Source organism: Rhamphochromis sp. 'chilingali', assembly GCF_963969265.1.
Source record: "Rhamphochromis sp. 'chilingali' genome assembly, chromosome: 19".
In the NCBI taxonomy this organism is placed as follows: Eukaryota; Metazoa; Chordata; class Actinopteri; order Cichliformes; family Cichlidae; genus Rhamphochromis; species Rhamphochromis sp. 'chilingali'.
The window spans coordinates 17,976,215-17,994,136 of NC_137946.1; the positions used below are offsets into that span (position 1 = coordinate 17,976,215).

At 42.5% G+C, this 17,922-nt stretch overlaps 1 protein-coding gene across 3 annotated transcripts in view; it reads right to left on the reverse strand.

Moving 5' to 3' along the window:
- Positions 1 to 17,922, reverse strand: part of dclk1a (doublecortin-like kinase 1a) — a 47,614-nt gene that overhangs the window by 3,855 nt on the left and 25,837 nt on the right. For 2 of the 3 annotated variants that reach the window (XM_080867486.1, XM_080867487.1), the window contains exons 6-15: positions 12,930 to 13,024; positions 5,658 to 5,739; positions 4,837 to 5,009; positions 4,093 to 4,212; positions 2,527 to 2,673; positions 1,632 to 1,765; positions 1,379 to 1,456; positions 1,109 to 1,205; positions 927 to 1,007; positions 724 to 837 (exon numbers count right to left, since the gene is read on the reverse strand). In XM_080867486.1, the coding sequence (XP_080723612.1) occupies positions 724 to 837; positions 927 to 1,007; positions 1,109 to 1,205; positions 1,379 to 1,456; positions 1,632 to 1,765; positions 2,527 to 2,673; positions 4,093 to 4,212; positions 4,837 to 5,009; positions 5,658 to 5,739; positions 12,930 to 13,024 (1,121 nt within the window). Of the gene's footprint in view, positions 1 to 521; positions 596 to 723; positions 838 to 926; positions 1,008 to 1,108; positions 1,206 to 1,378; positions 1,457 to 1,631; positions 1,766 to 2,526; positions 2,674 to 4,092; positions 4,213 to 4,836; positions 5,010 to 5,657; positions 5,740 to 12,929; positions 13,025 to 17,922 lie in introns of all 3 variants that reach the window. The other variant, XM_080867488.1, reaches the window with a different exon arrangement.

Consider the following 17,922-nt stretch of genomic DNA (forward strand, 5'->3'; position numbering starts at 1 on the left):
TCAGTAACGAGCCCTGGTGTTTGAGGAGGTAACCAGGTGAGGGAGCATCACATCAGACAAAAACATCACAGCAAATCACTCAGACAAGCAACACCGCAGGGTTATTTCTTTAGAAAGGGTTCATTCACAAATGAACTGTGCAAACGAGATGTGCAGGAGAATCATCAGCAAGGGTGATTCTAATTGGGCACGTCGTTACTCACACACACTAAAGAAAAGCAGGGGACACCGATAAAAAGGTGACACAACACAGAGGACAAGGCTTTAACCGGTGACGCACAATAACGATGCAGGTAATGCAGGAATGAAATCTGTGTTTACAGCGAGGGATGAAAGGAGAGAAGCAAAAAGCCGAGCACAGAAAGTACAACATGAGGCTGTCAAAGCAGCACAGCAGCAGCCAGTCAGCGGGGCAGCACGCAAAGGAGGGGGAGACATCAATTTTAGAGACACTGTTTTGGTCTGTTTTGATTTCTCGCTGATTTGTGACCCAGTCGTGTCTCTATGGAAACCTGGCGTACCTTATCCAGTACATGGCCGGGTGCTGGTAGAAATCCAACGACCCAGATCTCTGCATAGAAAAGCTGTCATCCAACTGAACAACAAAAGAGAAATCGGCACAATCAATCTAAACGCCACGTGAAAAACTTGCTGATTTCTCTACAAACTGATGCAACTCAGTGTAACAGCTACATCTTTAGATGGTTGCTAATGGTTACTTACAGAAATGACTGACACTCCAGCAGTGGTGTCAGTGCCTTTTGGGCTGGTGTTGAAGTGCTTCTTTATCTTTCCTGCTACCGACAGCTGGTGTTCATTCTCGCACAGACCCTCATCCTGGATTAGACAAATGAGGAGAAAGGAAGTAAATTCAGTGTTTTGGTGAAAACAAAGGAAATGAACAGATTTACTGACACTGTACTTACAGTGACCCAGGGGTGCTCCAGCACCTGGAGGGCAGTGTATCTCTTATCGACCTCCACCTCCAGCATGGATCGAATCAGCTCCTACACCCCCCCCAAAAGTAAAAAGCAGTTAGTTTTTTACTCTGGATTTTCTATAACATGTAGATCCATCCACACCAATCAGACATACAGCAGATATTTACCATAGCGGTCTCTGACACATTGTCCCAGTAGGGCAGAGGAAATTCTAGCTGACCCATTAGTATCTGATCAAAAAGCACTTCTTGATCGTCACTGCTCCTGCAAAAAAAAAAGTTCACATGAATGGGTGCATCAACCAAATATTAATTAGCGAGTCAACAAATAAAGGTGCAATACTACTGCTGACCAGTAGAGGGTCCTGCATAACACACTTTCAAGAAAGGCGCTAAAGCAGAGGGAGAAATGTAGGGTAGGGCTTGCTGTTAACTTACCCCCGAAAGGGTGGGAAACCACACAGGAGGATATAGGTGATGACTCCAGCTGCCCAGATGTCAACCTTAAGACCATACCTGAAAAAAAAAGAGAGGTTAAATCAAAGCAAACATAGAGAAAACGTGCAGAGCATGACCTTTAAGGCAAATATCTACTACTGTAAATGGATTAAGACACGACAGATATGTTGGCCGTCATAGTGATCATACTTTGATCTTAAAGGTGCCTGCTAAATGCAGCTGCAGCTCTCACCCTGTTTCTGCAATGATTTCAGGTGCTACATATGTTGGGGTCCCGCAGACAGTGTAGAGGGGTCCGTCCACCACGGTCGCCAAACCAAAGTCTCCCAGTTTGAGGCTCTTGCTGCCATCTGCATGTTCGTACACCTAAACACACAGGAATGCAAAAATGTTTTTAAAAAAAGAAGCAGGATCATAATGTACAGCATTATTATGAGGGCAACAAACAACAAACAAACTTAAAACACATTATGTGATGGGGGTTGCTATTAATAATTTCACCACTCAGTGTGTTGTTTAACAGCTCACAGCTGTAGCTACTCTATCTGCCCTACGCCTACAGACACAGACGAAGCGAGCGACCAGCTTTTTAACGCAGCAAAGCATTTATGTGGCCAAAAATAAAACTAATGTTAGTGTTGCTGGGTGTCTGCTACATGGATGGGGTAATCTGCATGTCATTACCTTCAAAAAGTTACATGAATAGAAGGCCACTGTTTTTTTTTAACCATTCAAGGCTTTCTTATTTCGTTGGAGAGAAAAAGCAAAACAGGAAATCGGCTGACTAGGTTTAAATGTGGCCACTAAAAAGCTGAATTCTGAAGTCTGACTCCTGCCCAGACAATCTCAAGTAGGGGGGCAAAGAGCGGTATTTGAAGTTAAGCAAGGACGATGGGGAGTTTGACAGAAGGGAGAAGGAGGGAAGGAAAGAACAAACGAGGGAGGCTGGAGAAGGAGCGTGCAGAAGGTGTGAGGGCAGCAGGGATGAGTCATCTCTCTGCTCTGGGAGGGCCCCGTAGTGAGTGATATTACTTCACTGATCATTCAGAAAGGCGGCGGGAAAGGAGAGGAGGTGCACCAGTGCCGCACCAAGTTACATGTATGCAATCTGCGTGACGTCCACTCACCAGCAGGTTTTCTGGTTTGATGTCTCTGTGGACAATGTTGAGGCTGTGAAGGTATTTGATGGCGCTGGCCAGATTGTGGAGCATGCCGCTGGCGTCTCTCTCTGTGTATCTATTGGCAGAGGTGATGGCATCGAACAGATCTCCCCCCTGTGGACAAGACATGATGGACGGGTCAGTATTAGGAGATGTCACAAGAGTTTGGTTGGTGTTTTTTGCACCAGCAGAACAGATTCACTTGCAAATTTTCACAGCTGCTTGCCTTTTTTTTTCTGAAAAGAGGCTAAAAACTTCATTTAACCACAAGACTTTTTTGTCTGCTCAGCAGCAGCAAGGAGGTGGGGGTAAATCCTAATTCTTCACCTTGCTTGAAAGACGACCCCCCCGCGTTAATATTTCTTTTCATTTTTGTCATTTTTTAGGCTTTTCTCAGTCTCTTTTCTCTGATTTTTCATCCTGTCCGAATCTCCCTCTCATTCCCTCTGCGTTTCTCTCATTGAGTGGACTAAGTGGAACAGAGGCTTAAAATAGTGCTGAATCTCCCTCTATCCTCGAACAGCACAGCACACTGTAAGGCTTTGACCTGCTCGTTGGCAGCTGTTTCAATATGAGAGTTGTCAAATGCCAGCTCAGGCTTTAGCTAATACATTTCACTTATTTTTCTCTGCCTCCGCTATCGGAGGCCCAAAAGTACACGAACATGAATATACTGCTGTAAATTTGGGGGCATTCTGCAAAGTTTTGGGACGTGGCTGCTGAAGTTAGTCAATGAGAAATTAAGCCAAAAGATGGGATTTACATCAGTCCTTTGTAAATCCTCTCCTCACTCTTTTTTATGGGTATCATTTCCGCTTGTAAAAACAGGAATGAGCCTTCCCTGGAATTGCAACACAATTTTGTCTGATCACATTATTGCCTCATTATTGCTTTTCCACAGTTTAAACTAAAGGACTTGAACTGAGCAGGACCAAGCAAAAGAACACTCATTTTCTCTCTCTTTCGTTCTCTGCGCCTATCCTCTACTTTCAATTCATCTATCTCTCTCTTTCTCTCGGCCCCTGTTATTTTAGCAGCGACTCTTTTCACCCCATTCATCCTCTTGATCCTCCTACTTTGGACATGCTCACAAGTACACACACTTCTTCCACAAATTGCCTCTCATCTATATTCTGTAGTACTCCACATCACAGCACGAACAGATGGATCACATTCCTGGCTCCTGAATTATGCACAAACATTTCTTGACTCAGAGAGTGAGAGAGAATGAAGAACGCGAGCGCACGAGCACTCGGGGCCACTGGCGGATTCACTCTAGTCCCGAATTGTGTGACTGGTTGGAAAAATTCATCAGTTGCTTCACAGGCTGAATGCCGCTCCTCTGTCTCTGTCACTATTACTGCCTCCCTGCTCCTCTAAGTCGTAGATTTGAGATAATGATGATCACCCTTGTATTGTAAGAGAATACACCCATCCGTTATCTCAGCTTGGCAAAATGTCCCTGCTCGTTCCTAACTGGAGCAGATGGTGCACAAACTCATAAAGCAACAGTGTACAAACATGGCCACACACCTTGACCAACTCCATGACCAGGTAGAGCTCGTTGTAAGTGTCAAACTCCTCGATGAGTAAGACGATATTTGGATGTTTGACCCGGCGAAGTATGGCCACCTCATTCTGGATCATGTGCTCCTGGTAAAAAGAAGTTCAGGTGTTCAGCCAAGTGGAAGACATTCAGTAAAGGAATCATTTAGAAGACATTTAGAAGATTTTTATTTTATGTATGTCACACCAGCCTCTCTACAGCAACTCAGTAGCACCTTGGAGTACATTTCTACAACCTTCCAATAAAGGTTGCACATTAACCCGAAGATATCAGCGGGTCTTTAAGCAAAATAGGGATATTACTCTAAAAATGCAAAATATTCTTTTCTGGGTGGAAAAAAAATGAGCTATCAAAACTGAATTTCAATTCAATTCAGTTTTTTCAAATGATGCCAAATCACAACAATAGTTAAAGGCCCTTTTAACTGTAAGGTAAAGACTCCACAACAGTCCAAAGAAAATAGAGAAAACGCCAACAATCACATGACCTCCTTTGAGCAAACGTGTTGGTGACAGTGGGAAGGAAAAACTCCCTTTTAACAGGAAGAAAGTTCCAGGCTCAAGAAGGGGCGGCCATCTGCCTCACCCGGATGGGGTGAAAGGAGGAAGAATTTATCCTCTGAAGTTAGGATTATGTGGAGCTTTAGCCTTCTTGACGTGTCAGTACAATTTTTGCCTTTTTTGGGTCGTATTCGGTGGATGTTTGTTTACCTTGCCTCTGCATTTGCCCTTGTTGATGATCTTCAGAGCGTACTCTCGTCCTGTGGAGTGCTCCGTGCATTCCCGGACGACTGCAAAATTCCCATCTCCTAACATTCGCCCCACCTTGTAACGGTCTGATATGTAGGACGGCACAGCTGGAACCTCATTGACTAGAACTTCAGCTGCAGAGAAGAAGCACTGGTTTTTAGAGGGAACATAAACTGGTTTACACAGTTTAGCACCATAGAATATACACAGATATATGCTGAGGAAGCTATGATGTCTGATTATCAACTGTTGTCTAACCAGTCTCTTCAAGACATAAAGGTAGATTTAAAAACCTTCACAATTAAACAAACTGTAATATGATTGCAGACTTGAAATGTAAAAATAAGCAAATAGCAGAAACCTTTTAAATCTAAAAGATTCATATTTTTACAGCTAGTGAGGTCTGCAATTACATCACACAGAAGACTTTTTTGTTTATAAATCAAGATGCAAATAGGCATGATTTATCAATGCTCAGCTAAGTGTTAATGAGTCTCATGAATCTGTTTGAAAGATCTATAAGGGGGGAAAAAAGGTCCTCTGGATACTTTTTAAAAAAATAAAATAAAATCAAAGATGAAAATGTCACATATGAGACCAAAAATCCTCCAGCCTTTCAAAGCAGTGTCACAGAGAGGTGAGTAAGACAGCATAAGAGCGGAAAGTTGCCGTAAGCATCGTGTACTAATCATGCTATGCAGGCAAGGGACGCGTCAAAGGTCACGCGCATGATTCAGACATGCATGATATTTGCAAGCACAAAGCAAGCTTTTTTTCCTCACCTTCAGGAACAAGTCCATCACCATCTTCCACTGGGCTCGAACCTTTAGTGGAAGACAGAGAGGTGGAAGAACCCTGGGACCCCTGCAGAGAAAGGAACAGGGTAGAGAGCAGGATGGAAAGGGGTTTATTACTAATCTGCGGCATTACCCAAAATAGTTTGCAATCCATAATCACGATAAAAAAAACCCAGACAAACACAATCACAGTCCCTTCTGCTACAGTCCTAGCCTAAACAAATATGTATGTTCAAAAATAGACAAAGGAACACTGTGTAACCCGCCTTATCCTCACAACAGCCCTACTGCTGTGGCTGTGTTTGCGCATCTTTCTGATGTAATGCCCTGTGCTGTGTCTATACTGTGCTCATGAAAAAAAAAATCTGAAAACGAGTCCGAACAGACTTACTTGATCTGCATATAAGCCAGCAACCCCCCTATGTGTGTCTATATCATAGAGATGATTGCATCCAAATAAGCTCCTTTCCATTCACCTCACAACTGGAAGTAATTCTTCCCTGTTTTCTCACTCCTTACGATTACCTTTAATAAATCATAAAAACATGGGCTCCGGTGACACTAAATAAAGGCAGATGCCTTTCATCTGGATAGTAAGTGGGGGGTCATTAAATTGAAAGAGAGAGGATGAGAAGAGGCGTCTGCATCTATCTATCTAAAGACAAAAACTCATTATGCCCTCCACCTTGTAACCTTCTGTCTGGTTGTCATGGAAGCAACAAGGATGGAGAGTATCTAGTCGGGACTGTAAATGGGAATCTACCCCTCTTGTATTTCTGTGTCTGTTCCACTCCTGTGCACCTTTCTCTTCTCCTCGCTGCCAAACTCTGTTGTTTTGCTTCAGTCTTTTACTGCACTAGAAGACTTTCATCCTGTTTCGTTTGGAAGGTGGCGTTTTTCACGTGTTCGGTGGATTTTACCACCTTCTTTACTCTTTACTAATCTCTCCTCTGCTCAAATCCGTTCTCGTGGCTTACAGTCAGTCTTCGGGGTTGGGGCGTTTCCAATGCTTGAATAAATCCACTAGCTGCAGCTGGAAGACGCAGGCTGGCCAGTGATGGCAACACGCACCATTGCAGTTCCTCTAAAATATAAGTGGAGCAACGTTGCCACTGTGCATTATTAACAAGTGCAGTTTGCTCTGTAGATGGTCTGTGTCTGTGAGCGTCATGCATGACTCAACTACATAATTATGGACGACCTCTCCAGGACATGACACATTTTTCCCATTACATGTGTAGCCAGATGTATTTTGCTGCTTTCCGTTGTATAACAATCGCTCATCAATAATCCCTTTCACCGTGATAGACTGCTGCCTGCTAAGCTTCACATTTGCTCTTTCAAGTCACTGAGCTGGATCTGCTGTCTGTGATTTTGTTTGATAATTAATATTGGACTTGGACCCTATTGTTCAAACACAGTGACTTCTGGCTCCAAAAATTGACAACATGACAATATCCTTAAAATCAAAACTGAGTCTTAAAGATATGTTTAAACTCTGTGGGTGATGTCACGGCGTTTAATTCCATCTTTTACATACAGTCTGTGATTAAAAGCTCAGAAAAGAACATTTGTGTGTGATCTTGAATGTCTTTTTTTTAAGTGAAAGAGAAATGTCCTAAGCATTTGTAAATCCCGGGGAGCTTGCTGTCCTGGCAGACTGGGATAAAAGCCATGCCTGTAATGACTTGGATCTGAAAACTATTTGCAGAGCTGATCTGCCCTGTATCTCTGCCATAGTAGCTGTCTGCTCTTTTACTCATCTCAGCTGCTGTGACCTGAAAACCACGTAGGTAAATGTAGCTGTGAGTCAGGCTCAGTTTGGTTTATGTAATGTTGTTGTTGGCTGGGCACTCATCCCGGAACAAGAAAACCCACTTAATACCCATAAAGCCAATGACCCTCCTGTGCTTTATCTCAAAAAACATCCTTATTCTGTTCTTTTATTTTCTCATCCCAACTCGGATATTTACCTCTCTTGTGCTCTTATCGCACATCCAGTGCTGTCCTCAGCTCGCTTTCTCATTTTGAACTCCTTTCTCTCTCTCTCTCTCTCTCTCTCTCTCTCGCTTCCTGCCACTGAGGGAAACAAAATACTGTTGCTATGGAAACTGCTCACAGACAGGAGAACAGCAGCTTCCAGTGTAGAGACGGTAGCCTATATATGGGCACTTCCTGTCTGCGGGCTGAGAGATAGGTTCAGCCTTCTATGAAATTTGAGTCTCTCGTTTCTGTGTGGAAAACGATGAGACAGATGGGGTGACAGACAGAGTGGGAAACACAGAGAAAGACAGAGAGAGGGAGAGAGGGAGAGAGGTGGAGTGATGAAGCAGCAGAGAAATGTATGGAGTCTGGTCTAGCTGATATTGATCATGAGATTTGGCAGGAACTGTCTTGTTATTGTTAGACACTCCAGCTTTCTCCCTGTTGCACAATACACTATTCCTAGCTCTACATCTCTACACCTTTTCTGTAACTATGACTCACAATGACACTGACAAACCTTTTACATCATGACTGGAGCCACTGCTCTTCAGACCTGCGAGGGCAACACTCAGCAACTGCATACTGATCAGCTCATAAATAGGAATTAAACAGGATGTCCACAGTTGACCTTAAATGTGGAGCATCATCTCAGAAGTAGGTTTGCAGCAGAAAGAAAGAATCATTCATTCCGTGGCTGGAAAGGAAATCTGTCAACTGTAGAGCCGAGCATTAAAAATGCACCACACATTTACATAACCAACTTAAGCGTAATGCCAGCTTTGTCCTTCATGCCTCTGTTTGAATCTGATTACAGCACACATAGCGAGGCTTTCTTGGTCTCTGCCCCTCAGGCTGCCAGAGCCAGACCTCTTATTTTTGCTTTCCCTGTCAGGCAATATCCAGCAGAAGCAAGATTTATTAGTGTTTACTTTGGTGGTAAAAATCTAATAAGATTTGATGCTAATGGGACTTTTTTCCTTCTTGTTGTTCCTCAAGAACACAGGGTACGGGAGACGGACAGAAAACATAATCTACTTGACTTTCATGAAAAGATCAAAACCATTTGGGGGATTCTGTCTTTCTGCTCTGCCAGTTGGACACAGTGAAGGTTCCTAATCACAATCCGTATGGACTCCAATCCCAGGAAATCACAGAAACGTGATTAAATACTTCAGGGAAAATTAAAGAAGGGAAGAAGGGGAGATTTAGGCTGCCCCGCCCATATATTTATGAAATTGAGAGTAAAAGCAGTGAGCAATGAAAGATAACTGCTCCTCTGAGACTGTTTGTGTTGTAATAGCTGTTCTGCTCTGATGAATGCCCACAGCAGGCAGGTTTAACAAAGGAGAAGCACTGATAAATGTGCTACAGAAGAAAATCGCCATCCCCACGGCTGTACTGATGGAACATGAGGAACATGAGTGACGGTGTCGAGTTAAGAGAATAAAGACCACGAAATGAAAATGAAATGACAATGAATTTAATGAGGACGTCAACAAATGAAAATGAACACATTTAGCAAACAAAAACAAAAATGAGCCAAAAAGAGCGAGCAGCATCGCACGATGGAACCACGACAACATGTCGATAATTGACATGTTTACAAAAATCCGCATTAATGGAAAGAGCCAAAATTATCATCAAGCCTTTTTAGATGCGAGTGCTATTTGAATCATTAGTGAGTAATTTGGATAACTGATGTTTTTCTGTGGTTGTTGTTTTTGTGCGTGTGACAAACAAACAAAAGACAAAAAATGATTCTTGAAAAAAAGGCAAAAAACACTCTTCCGGGTCAGTCCACCGTGTGATGCGGCCGGTCTCTTTGACAGTCACAGAAACAAGCCAACTAATGACATCAAACACAACACATAATAAGAAATATATTACAACCAAAAATAACAAATACAATCTTCAGCAACAATACACTCGTGGGAATGAGATGAGACATTTATAAGAAGTTCACGATGCGCACTTTCTGCTTCAGTCGGCACTCTTCCTTTCACACATACTCGCACACAAATAATTTCAAAATGAATCACCCGACACATAACATGAACGCTGAGAATGAGAGACGGAGCATGCAATTCAACAGATTACGGATGTGAATGGATGAACGGTGAGAGGAGGATGAAGGTGATACTACAGATAACAATTAGCACTCTGTTTCTCTTAGACTCTCCTAAATGCATCACAGCTGCTGCGACACAGACCTGTTAGTGTCGCCTTCGATCTGTCACTCTCTCCTCTTAATGCATTGTCTTTTTTTGTATGTTTATTTGTTTTCACACCAAATGGAGCGGACAGACTGCGAAGAGCGCTGACCTCGGTGGCACATTGAATTATGCCTCAGAGCTGATATTGACAGAAAACACTGTTGTGGGTGCGTGCCTGTGTGGAATAATGTGTCTATAGATCTTATATGAAAATAAAACTAATACGGAAATTTAGGATGCTCTCAGTGCTTTCACTGAGGCAAGCGGCCTTGAAAAGCTCATAAGAAGTGCAAAGTGGAAGGGCGGGGGGACGGCGGGCAGGGGGACGATTTTGTGAATGACTTTCATGCGTCGCTTGACAATTAGTAAAAATGGGTCACAGAGAGCATCAAATTTGCAAAATGTGTGAGTGTGCATGAAGCTGCTGTGCACAAATTTTCTGTACAAAAGTGTTCCACTGAAGTGTGCACGAACATGAAAGTTACTGTGCATGCACCTTCTTCTGAAGACGTGTGCATGCAATGGTGCAATGCTATGTTTGTAGTCTCTGCTTGGGGAAATAGGTTGTGATGGTCCTAGATGTGCTAGCAACCTACTTCAAGCAGCAAAGTGCCTCTAAGTGTTTAAATGCATGGTCCAGCGAGGTGAACTGTTAAATACAGCACTCGCAGTAGGTCACTGAGCCCCTGTGGCTGCTTAGGAAATAGATTTTTCATTCTTTTATTTGTTATATTTAACTTGCATTTTACCACCTAAACCTCATATCTGTGTTATTTTAGCCACTCTAAGCCTCAGATTGCTCTTCAGGGTTGGTAATGTTACTTGCTAGTTTTAAAGGGGTGCAGAGTTGTAATTATTCGTGCGGGTTTACACGCAAATCACAAAGAAGGAGAGGAGGAAATGTGCAAATTAGGGTCTTGGACTTATTGCCTCCTTCTCAAAGAAGATTAAATAACATCTATAAGAGAGATGATGGAATATAATTTCTCCCCATGAGGTTAATACCCTTTGATATGGGGAGGCGAGAGGGAGGGGGTGGGTGTGAGAATGACTGGGAAACGACTGTAAAAGAGAAATTAGAAGGTGTCGGGGAGGGAAGGGACAGGGACAGGGAGGAAATCTGTAACAGGGTAGATAGAAGAAGTAAGAAGTGGAGAGGAGAATTACATCGTAACATGGCTGAAGAGCGTGGAGCTGCAGAGTGGAAGGAAGAGATAATGGCCTGTGAGGCTTCTTCCCCTCCTTACAGCAGTCAAGCCATCGCGGGCTTGCTGCAGAGGCTGGAATAATCCCTCTTTGAGAAACAGACACTCAACTGGAATGTAACTGCTGCAACAGTGAGCTCTGAAATGGGCTAGAAAAGAAGGTTTAAGGAGGTTACGAAAACCAAAGGATAGGTGGTGTGTTTGCGTTTATAGCACTGGATTTTCATATTGTGGAAGAGGCAGAAAGTGGGCGGGGTCATTTTCTACAATGACTGCCCCACATTTATTTAACCAGAGCAAAGAACATAGAAAGGGAGGTAGAGTTTATAAATGTGCGCACGAGCCAGAACATTTCCTCTCAACACTGTAAACTATAATGACCCAGTTCCATAATTCAGATGAATGTGGAAGCCCTGTTATAGCTACAGCTCATAGCTGATCTGTTATCCTGGGTTACCTTCAGATTGCGTCAATATAACTTCTCACTGATGGATTCAGACTCTCTGCCATTCATCTATGTTTCCCGATTCACGGAAAATAGCACAGGAAAACCCAAGGAATGGACTCTTTAACCTACGCTGACTGAGGATACGGTCATGCATGAACACACACACGCACACACACGCACACACACGCACACACATACTTATATAAAAGGTAATGACCCCCTCTGCTTTCCTCCCATAAAATCCGCCTGTGTAAATAAATAGTTGCAACATACATCATAGCTGCATCCCTGCAGTCAGGCAGAACGTGCAGTGAGTTTCAATCAGTGTGCATTAGAAACACACGAAACCTGCGAGTAGAAGCCTATGTGGATACACATGTATCTGTATTTCGGTATTCTAGAGGCTGAGGTGAACTGAGCTAGCGAGTGTTTGTTTAGGAGGGAGAAGACACTAAAACAGCAGTCGGCTTAAGCGCAAATTTAAGAGATGCTGTCAGAAAGCTGAGTGATTGGGATTGGAGCTGTTCTTAAAAGCTCACCCACATCACTGTCAAAGACTGGATTAACAAATACTTTGATATAAGCATCTACACACATGCGCGCGCACAGTGTACACGAAGTCGAGATATTTAATTCGAAGTTTTCCCTTTGAGTTGCATGCTCCTGCTCTGCACAGCAGTAATTTTATTTGTTAGCTACAGAAAACAGACTGCTATTAAGGTACTTTAACAGGCATACATGACAAAAAAGGGCTTAAATAATCAAATAGACTAGTATAAAATGTATTTCTACATCATTTACACAACTCGACATGTACAAAATAATGTGACTTGATTAAAAAAACAAAAGAAATTCTATATCAGAAGTGTGTACTGATTGCATCTTTTTGCTGAAAGATGGTCAAATGCAATGCAATGCCCAGCAGGTGAAGAAGGATGCAATCCAATTTCTGGAAATTAAAAACACACTGCAGACTGGGGCAGACTGCCAATCAGCCAGTCTCATCTTTATATCAGATACTGCACAATTTACCGACTAGCAGATCAGGTGATCTCAACAGGTCGGTGTTAACGTTATTCAGTGCTGAGCCACCAAAGGCAGACAGAGTTCTTTATGAGGGACAGAATATGTGCTATAATATCCAAATGAAATGAACATTTGCCTTGCTGGAAGCCCAGAGCAGCACTGGGTGAGGTCTGAAATACTAAAGATGCTGGGAAGTTGTACTTTCTTCATAATCTAGTGATTCTAAGATGTAGTCGGCCTATGCTCAGTCCCGGCTTTGTCCATTTCCTGAGAAAATAGAATAATTGTGTTATAAGTTTTGTGATTTGGAGTCACTAAATGCTACGGGCTGACTCTTAGTGCGTGCTTTGCGAGCGTGCTCGTGTATTCCCATTCTTACCCTGCGTCGGCTAAGGCTGCCTGGACTGGTTGGGGAGGGGCTGGGAGATTTTCCCGAATGAGGAGTTGACAGCTGACTGGCCGGCGTCCCGTTCACTGGAGGGAGAAAAGAAAGGAGAGAAAAAACGGAGCAGGATGGATGAGAGTGGAGCGACCACTTTAAAAAACAAACAAACAAAAAAAAAACACATAAATATTGTAATAGATGACTCCTTAAATGAAAATGCCTATTTTTTTAGAACAGCTATATTAGTGTCTAGCAACAGCCTACACTTCCGCCCTCAGCATCTCTCCATTAACATGAATGAGGCAGAGGAAGAGGAGAGCAAGGGAGAGAGTGAGGGAGAAAGATAAAGAAGAGCACCGAAGTCCACACTAGTTTTTTTTTCTTTTTTCAGTCTAACAAAACAATCATCGCCATCATCATCATCATTATCATCATTAAAACATAAAAAAATAAAGAAACCCTTCTCCTAAAGCTCTTCATTGATGAAATTCAACATCACGGCGTTACGCACACAGGCAGACACTCCTCCTGGTTACACAACAAAAGCATTAACATTTTAACGGCAGCTCTCACTGACCTCTTACCAGAAAAATCCCTACACGACACTTTACAAAGTCAGCAGCTTGGCATGTGTTGCGGTGACACGGCGGACACAATCAGAGGTGTCCAAAAATGATCCGATCCAGGGACAATTAAAGTTTTACGTTACCCGGGGAAATGGTATTATAAAAGCTGCATGCATTACAGGGGTTTATTTTCTGGATGGGATGGTTTCCTACCTTCCACTTCCAGCATGATGAAAAGCACAGTGATAATCCAAAATGGGATAAAGAGAGGAGGAGGAAGAACAGCACCTTTGTACTCGCTCCGTCCGAGTGTGATAATAAACTGTGGTGAATGGGAGAGACGGAGCAGGGCTGTAGTGTACTACACAGAGAGGCGGAGAGGCTGCTTGCGCAAACTCTGACGCGCACCAGTGAGCAGAGACAGAGAGAGAGAGAGAGAGAGAGAGAGAGGAGGGGGGTGTAGTACAAAAAAATAACATCTATATTTTAAATATCTATCCACTGGCCTCCTTGCTTGTATGAGACAAGCTGAGAAAGGGGCGGATTAGAACTGATAATATAACTAATGCAGTAGATATAGATCCAACCAAGGAGGCTGTAATGCTCAGGAGCAGCCTGTCCTACTTTAAGAGCTTTACACTTCCTCGTGGAAACATCCTCAGGAAAAATCAAGAACAATAATTCTTCTATTTATTAGAAGTCTCACCCAAAGCAGCAGCCATTGCACCAGCGTCCTCTGCATGTCTTTAGGTTTTATCATTCCTCAAGTTACATGGCCAAACTAGAGGATACTGCAAACAAGATTCACCCAGACCTACTGGAGCTATTTTCTAATTTTGGCTGTAAATGAAAAAAATAAAATCTCATCCTTCAGGAAGCATTTGAATTTTCTCTCTAGCCCAGACTGGTTGAGGAGTTACAGCAAGGTGACACACAGATGATGAAATCTCTTTCTATCAGTGTTCAGCTAGCAGTGCCTTATGAATGCCTTGTGCTACTATGATACATTAAATATCTCCGTAAAGCTCGTCTTATCTACTTTCAGAAACCGTTTGAGTTTTGTCTCAACAATAACAGGATTATGATCATTTAAAAAGTGCTTGTAAAATGGGCCCACCTTAGGCTAAATGTTGAAACAACTCCACCACAAAAGCTCTGGAAGACTTTCTGGTAAGACCAGTTAATGGAGAAGTTTGTGGTTGTGATACACAGGCAGGTTTTTTCTCCCAGTATGTGTCGCCAGGTTGTAAAGCGAACGGTTCCAAATGAATTCAGTGTAACTTGTTTTCTTTCTAGGTTCATTTTTCCAGCGTGACTCAACATTCACACATGAGGAGATCCACTGTTGGAGTAAGGATACCAATTTGGCCACAATGCAGCCACAAAAAGACGCTGTTTTTCAGCTTCTTTCACACCTACTGTGTTAAATGCAGCAAGTGTTATGCTTAGAAAAAAACAACAACAATAATAATAATATTAATGACAAGTGAGCTGGGCTAGTATCGAAGATTGAAAAGCACCTCGTGTGCTCCTGTCTCCTGCTGAGTGATGCCCTGATTGATGCACTGGCTGCATATTATGTAAGACTCTTGAAAAAAGAAATAAAAACACAGCCTCAGAGTGAATGTGAAGTATATCCAGGAGATCTGTCACTGCTATTGACGAGCAGTGTGACAGTACAATGTTCATTGTTTAAATAACCCATTACACGGAGCCGACGTAAAGCCTGCGAGTTAATTAAAGTGTTTTCGGTTCCTAAGTAGAAAACAAGACAGCACCGTTCTTCATCTGGGAACTGTAAATTTCTGTGACAGAGCGGACCAAGTATAGACCAACACTGCCTTTCCTCAAGTCGAGACATTAATGCGTCTAAAAATTCAATTTAATCCACACAAGCATAAAATAATGCCTGCTCAATTATGGTACCCAGCAGCAACACATTCAGCTATTACAAGCTGTATGGGTAAACAAGCACAGTGGTTTAAAACTGTTATTTAATAATGTCAGTATAAGAGAAAAATGTGTGATCTTGATTTTCTACATTGTCATCGGCTCACATCCTCCTCCATATGAGGAATTTGGAAGCTTGTGTGTATCCAGCCTTTATTCTTAGATCCAAATATGCACACTCTGTTCTAAAAATTGAATATTTTCAGCATATTTGAGCAAATTCTATAGATAAAATCATGCATGAAGGCAGGTTTTGGGACAACACAGTGAAACATTACAAATTCTCATATGACTCAATTCTCAATTCTCAAATGACATAACAGAAGTCAATAAAAGCACCAGAGCAGCTCTGTTTCATAACACCAAAGCTGCCTGAAAGGATGTGTCCTTATGCATTTAGTGCTGTTGTTTTGTATTTGTTGCATCCCCTCTGCTCAAAGTACATTCGGGCCTTTCATGATTGGATTTTTCCGAGCAAGAGATGTGTTGAAGGCTGCAGACATCATGTGTTCACAGTTCAGAAGCTGCCGCTGCCAGCAGGGAATCCTCTCGAGACACCCTGCATTTATTTTTGGGTCAGCTGCCCCAAACACTTCAGCGTGAAGTCTCTCCATTCACGAGGAGCCGCTTATGACGGAAAGCACGAGGTGAGACGCCGAGGCAGCGAGAGAGCGATTCTTCCTGACTACATCTGCACTTCTCAGTTAATTTTAGCTGACATGAGGCATTCGAGGAGAGCCGGGGGACAGATGGTAAAATGGAGGGGAGGGGAAGGAGAAACTATGTATGAGTGCAAAATGTTTTCTCACTTTATTTTGGGTTTGTGTGCTTGTGACATCATCTCAGAGCGACGCTCGAGTGACAATGTCAGCCTGAGAAGCAACAATCTGCCGACACACAACCAAAAGACTAATGCTAAATACGACCACCGTCAATACGAAAGGGGAACGAGGCAGCATCCAAGCGACGCATTAAAATTGCAAGGTTGAATAATTTTAAATGGAATTTGTAACATAACATTTAATTTTCCTTCACTTTGATGCCTTCTCGTTAATTTCAAATTATTCTATTTCTGTGCAATTATGATTCATCGGCGAGACAGAGCATGATTCACCTAACAAACATTCAGCACACAAGTCTCTGAGCTTTGATGTTCTTCGGTACGTACAAGGACGGAGAGTTAAACTTCATCTGTGCTGGGAAGCGGGACGAGAAGTTGTTTGTTCTGCATTGATTCAGCATATTTCTCAGAAGGCTTTCTGTTCATGAAAGAGACCAAAGACAACGTGTTTTTCTAGTCTGATAAAGGAACGCAAAGGCTGCACCATCCTTTTTTTGCTCCATCACATATCCAACATAAATCCGATACTCGACAGAGATGCTTTTACATATATTCCATTCACTTTTGTGTGTTGCAGTTTATATGGAGTATAATCTCACTGTGAGCAATACACAACTGTGACTGCTTTGTTGATCACTATACAAGCGCTGTTTATCACAAATCCTTAGTGTGAACCTTTTAGATCTAATGCTTATTAAAAATAGAATGATTTTTTTGAATAGCTGCTTTCTTCTGAAAACACAGTAAAATTGTTAAAAAGTTAGGGATTAGTCAAGAAAGCGTTTTTTCAGAGTGAACCAGACTCGTGGTAAATAGACCGATTCTTATATAGAGCTTCTCTACTCTACCGGAGCACTTAAAGTATTTTATACAACATGCCTCATTCACATAAACACTTTCTTCTATGCTTAAGTTCTTTCTTTCTAACATTCACACACATTCATACTCATAGCAACTTGGGGTTAGTATCTTGCATATTTGGCATGCAGACTGGAGCAGCCAGGGATTCTTATCAGTAGATGACCTGCTCCACATACTGCACAGCAGGTCTGTAGAGTAGCTCTACCTAATCGTTTGCTGCCTATTCCCACCACACAAGTCACATAACTTCTCCATCCATCCATTACCTTCTGATTATCTAAAGTTGATAAGATGACAAGACAAACCAGATGTGGTACATAATCTCTCCAGTGAGTTTTGGGTGTCCTCCCAGTGAGGGGTGCCTGGAAAACCTCTAATGGGAATTGCCCAGGAGGCATCCTAACCACCTTCTTTCAGCATGGAAGAGCTTGGAGCTTTTCCCCGTGTTTTTTTTTTTGTTTGGTTGGGGTTTTTTTATACAGTCTCCTTAATGCCCAGATGTGTCTGGGATGCAAGGAACAAAAGCAAATACAGGAAAAAGGTGCTGTGTCCTGGACTATTGGAGTACACTGAACATTTGCATTTGTTTCACAGTTAGCTGTTAGCTGGTGTAGACTTTTGCACATCTATAGTATCTTGCCGCGTCTCAGAATGCAAAGCACACGGGGTTATAGTTTTTTTTTTTAGCTATAACTTACAACATACACCTGGTAGCTGGTTGGGATCCTGATTGGATGAGGTTCACACCAAAAACCAACCACTCTGGAGT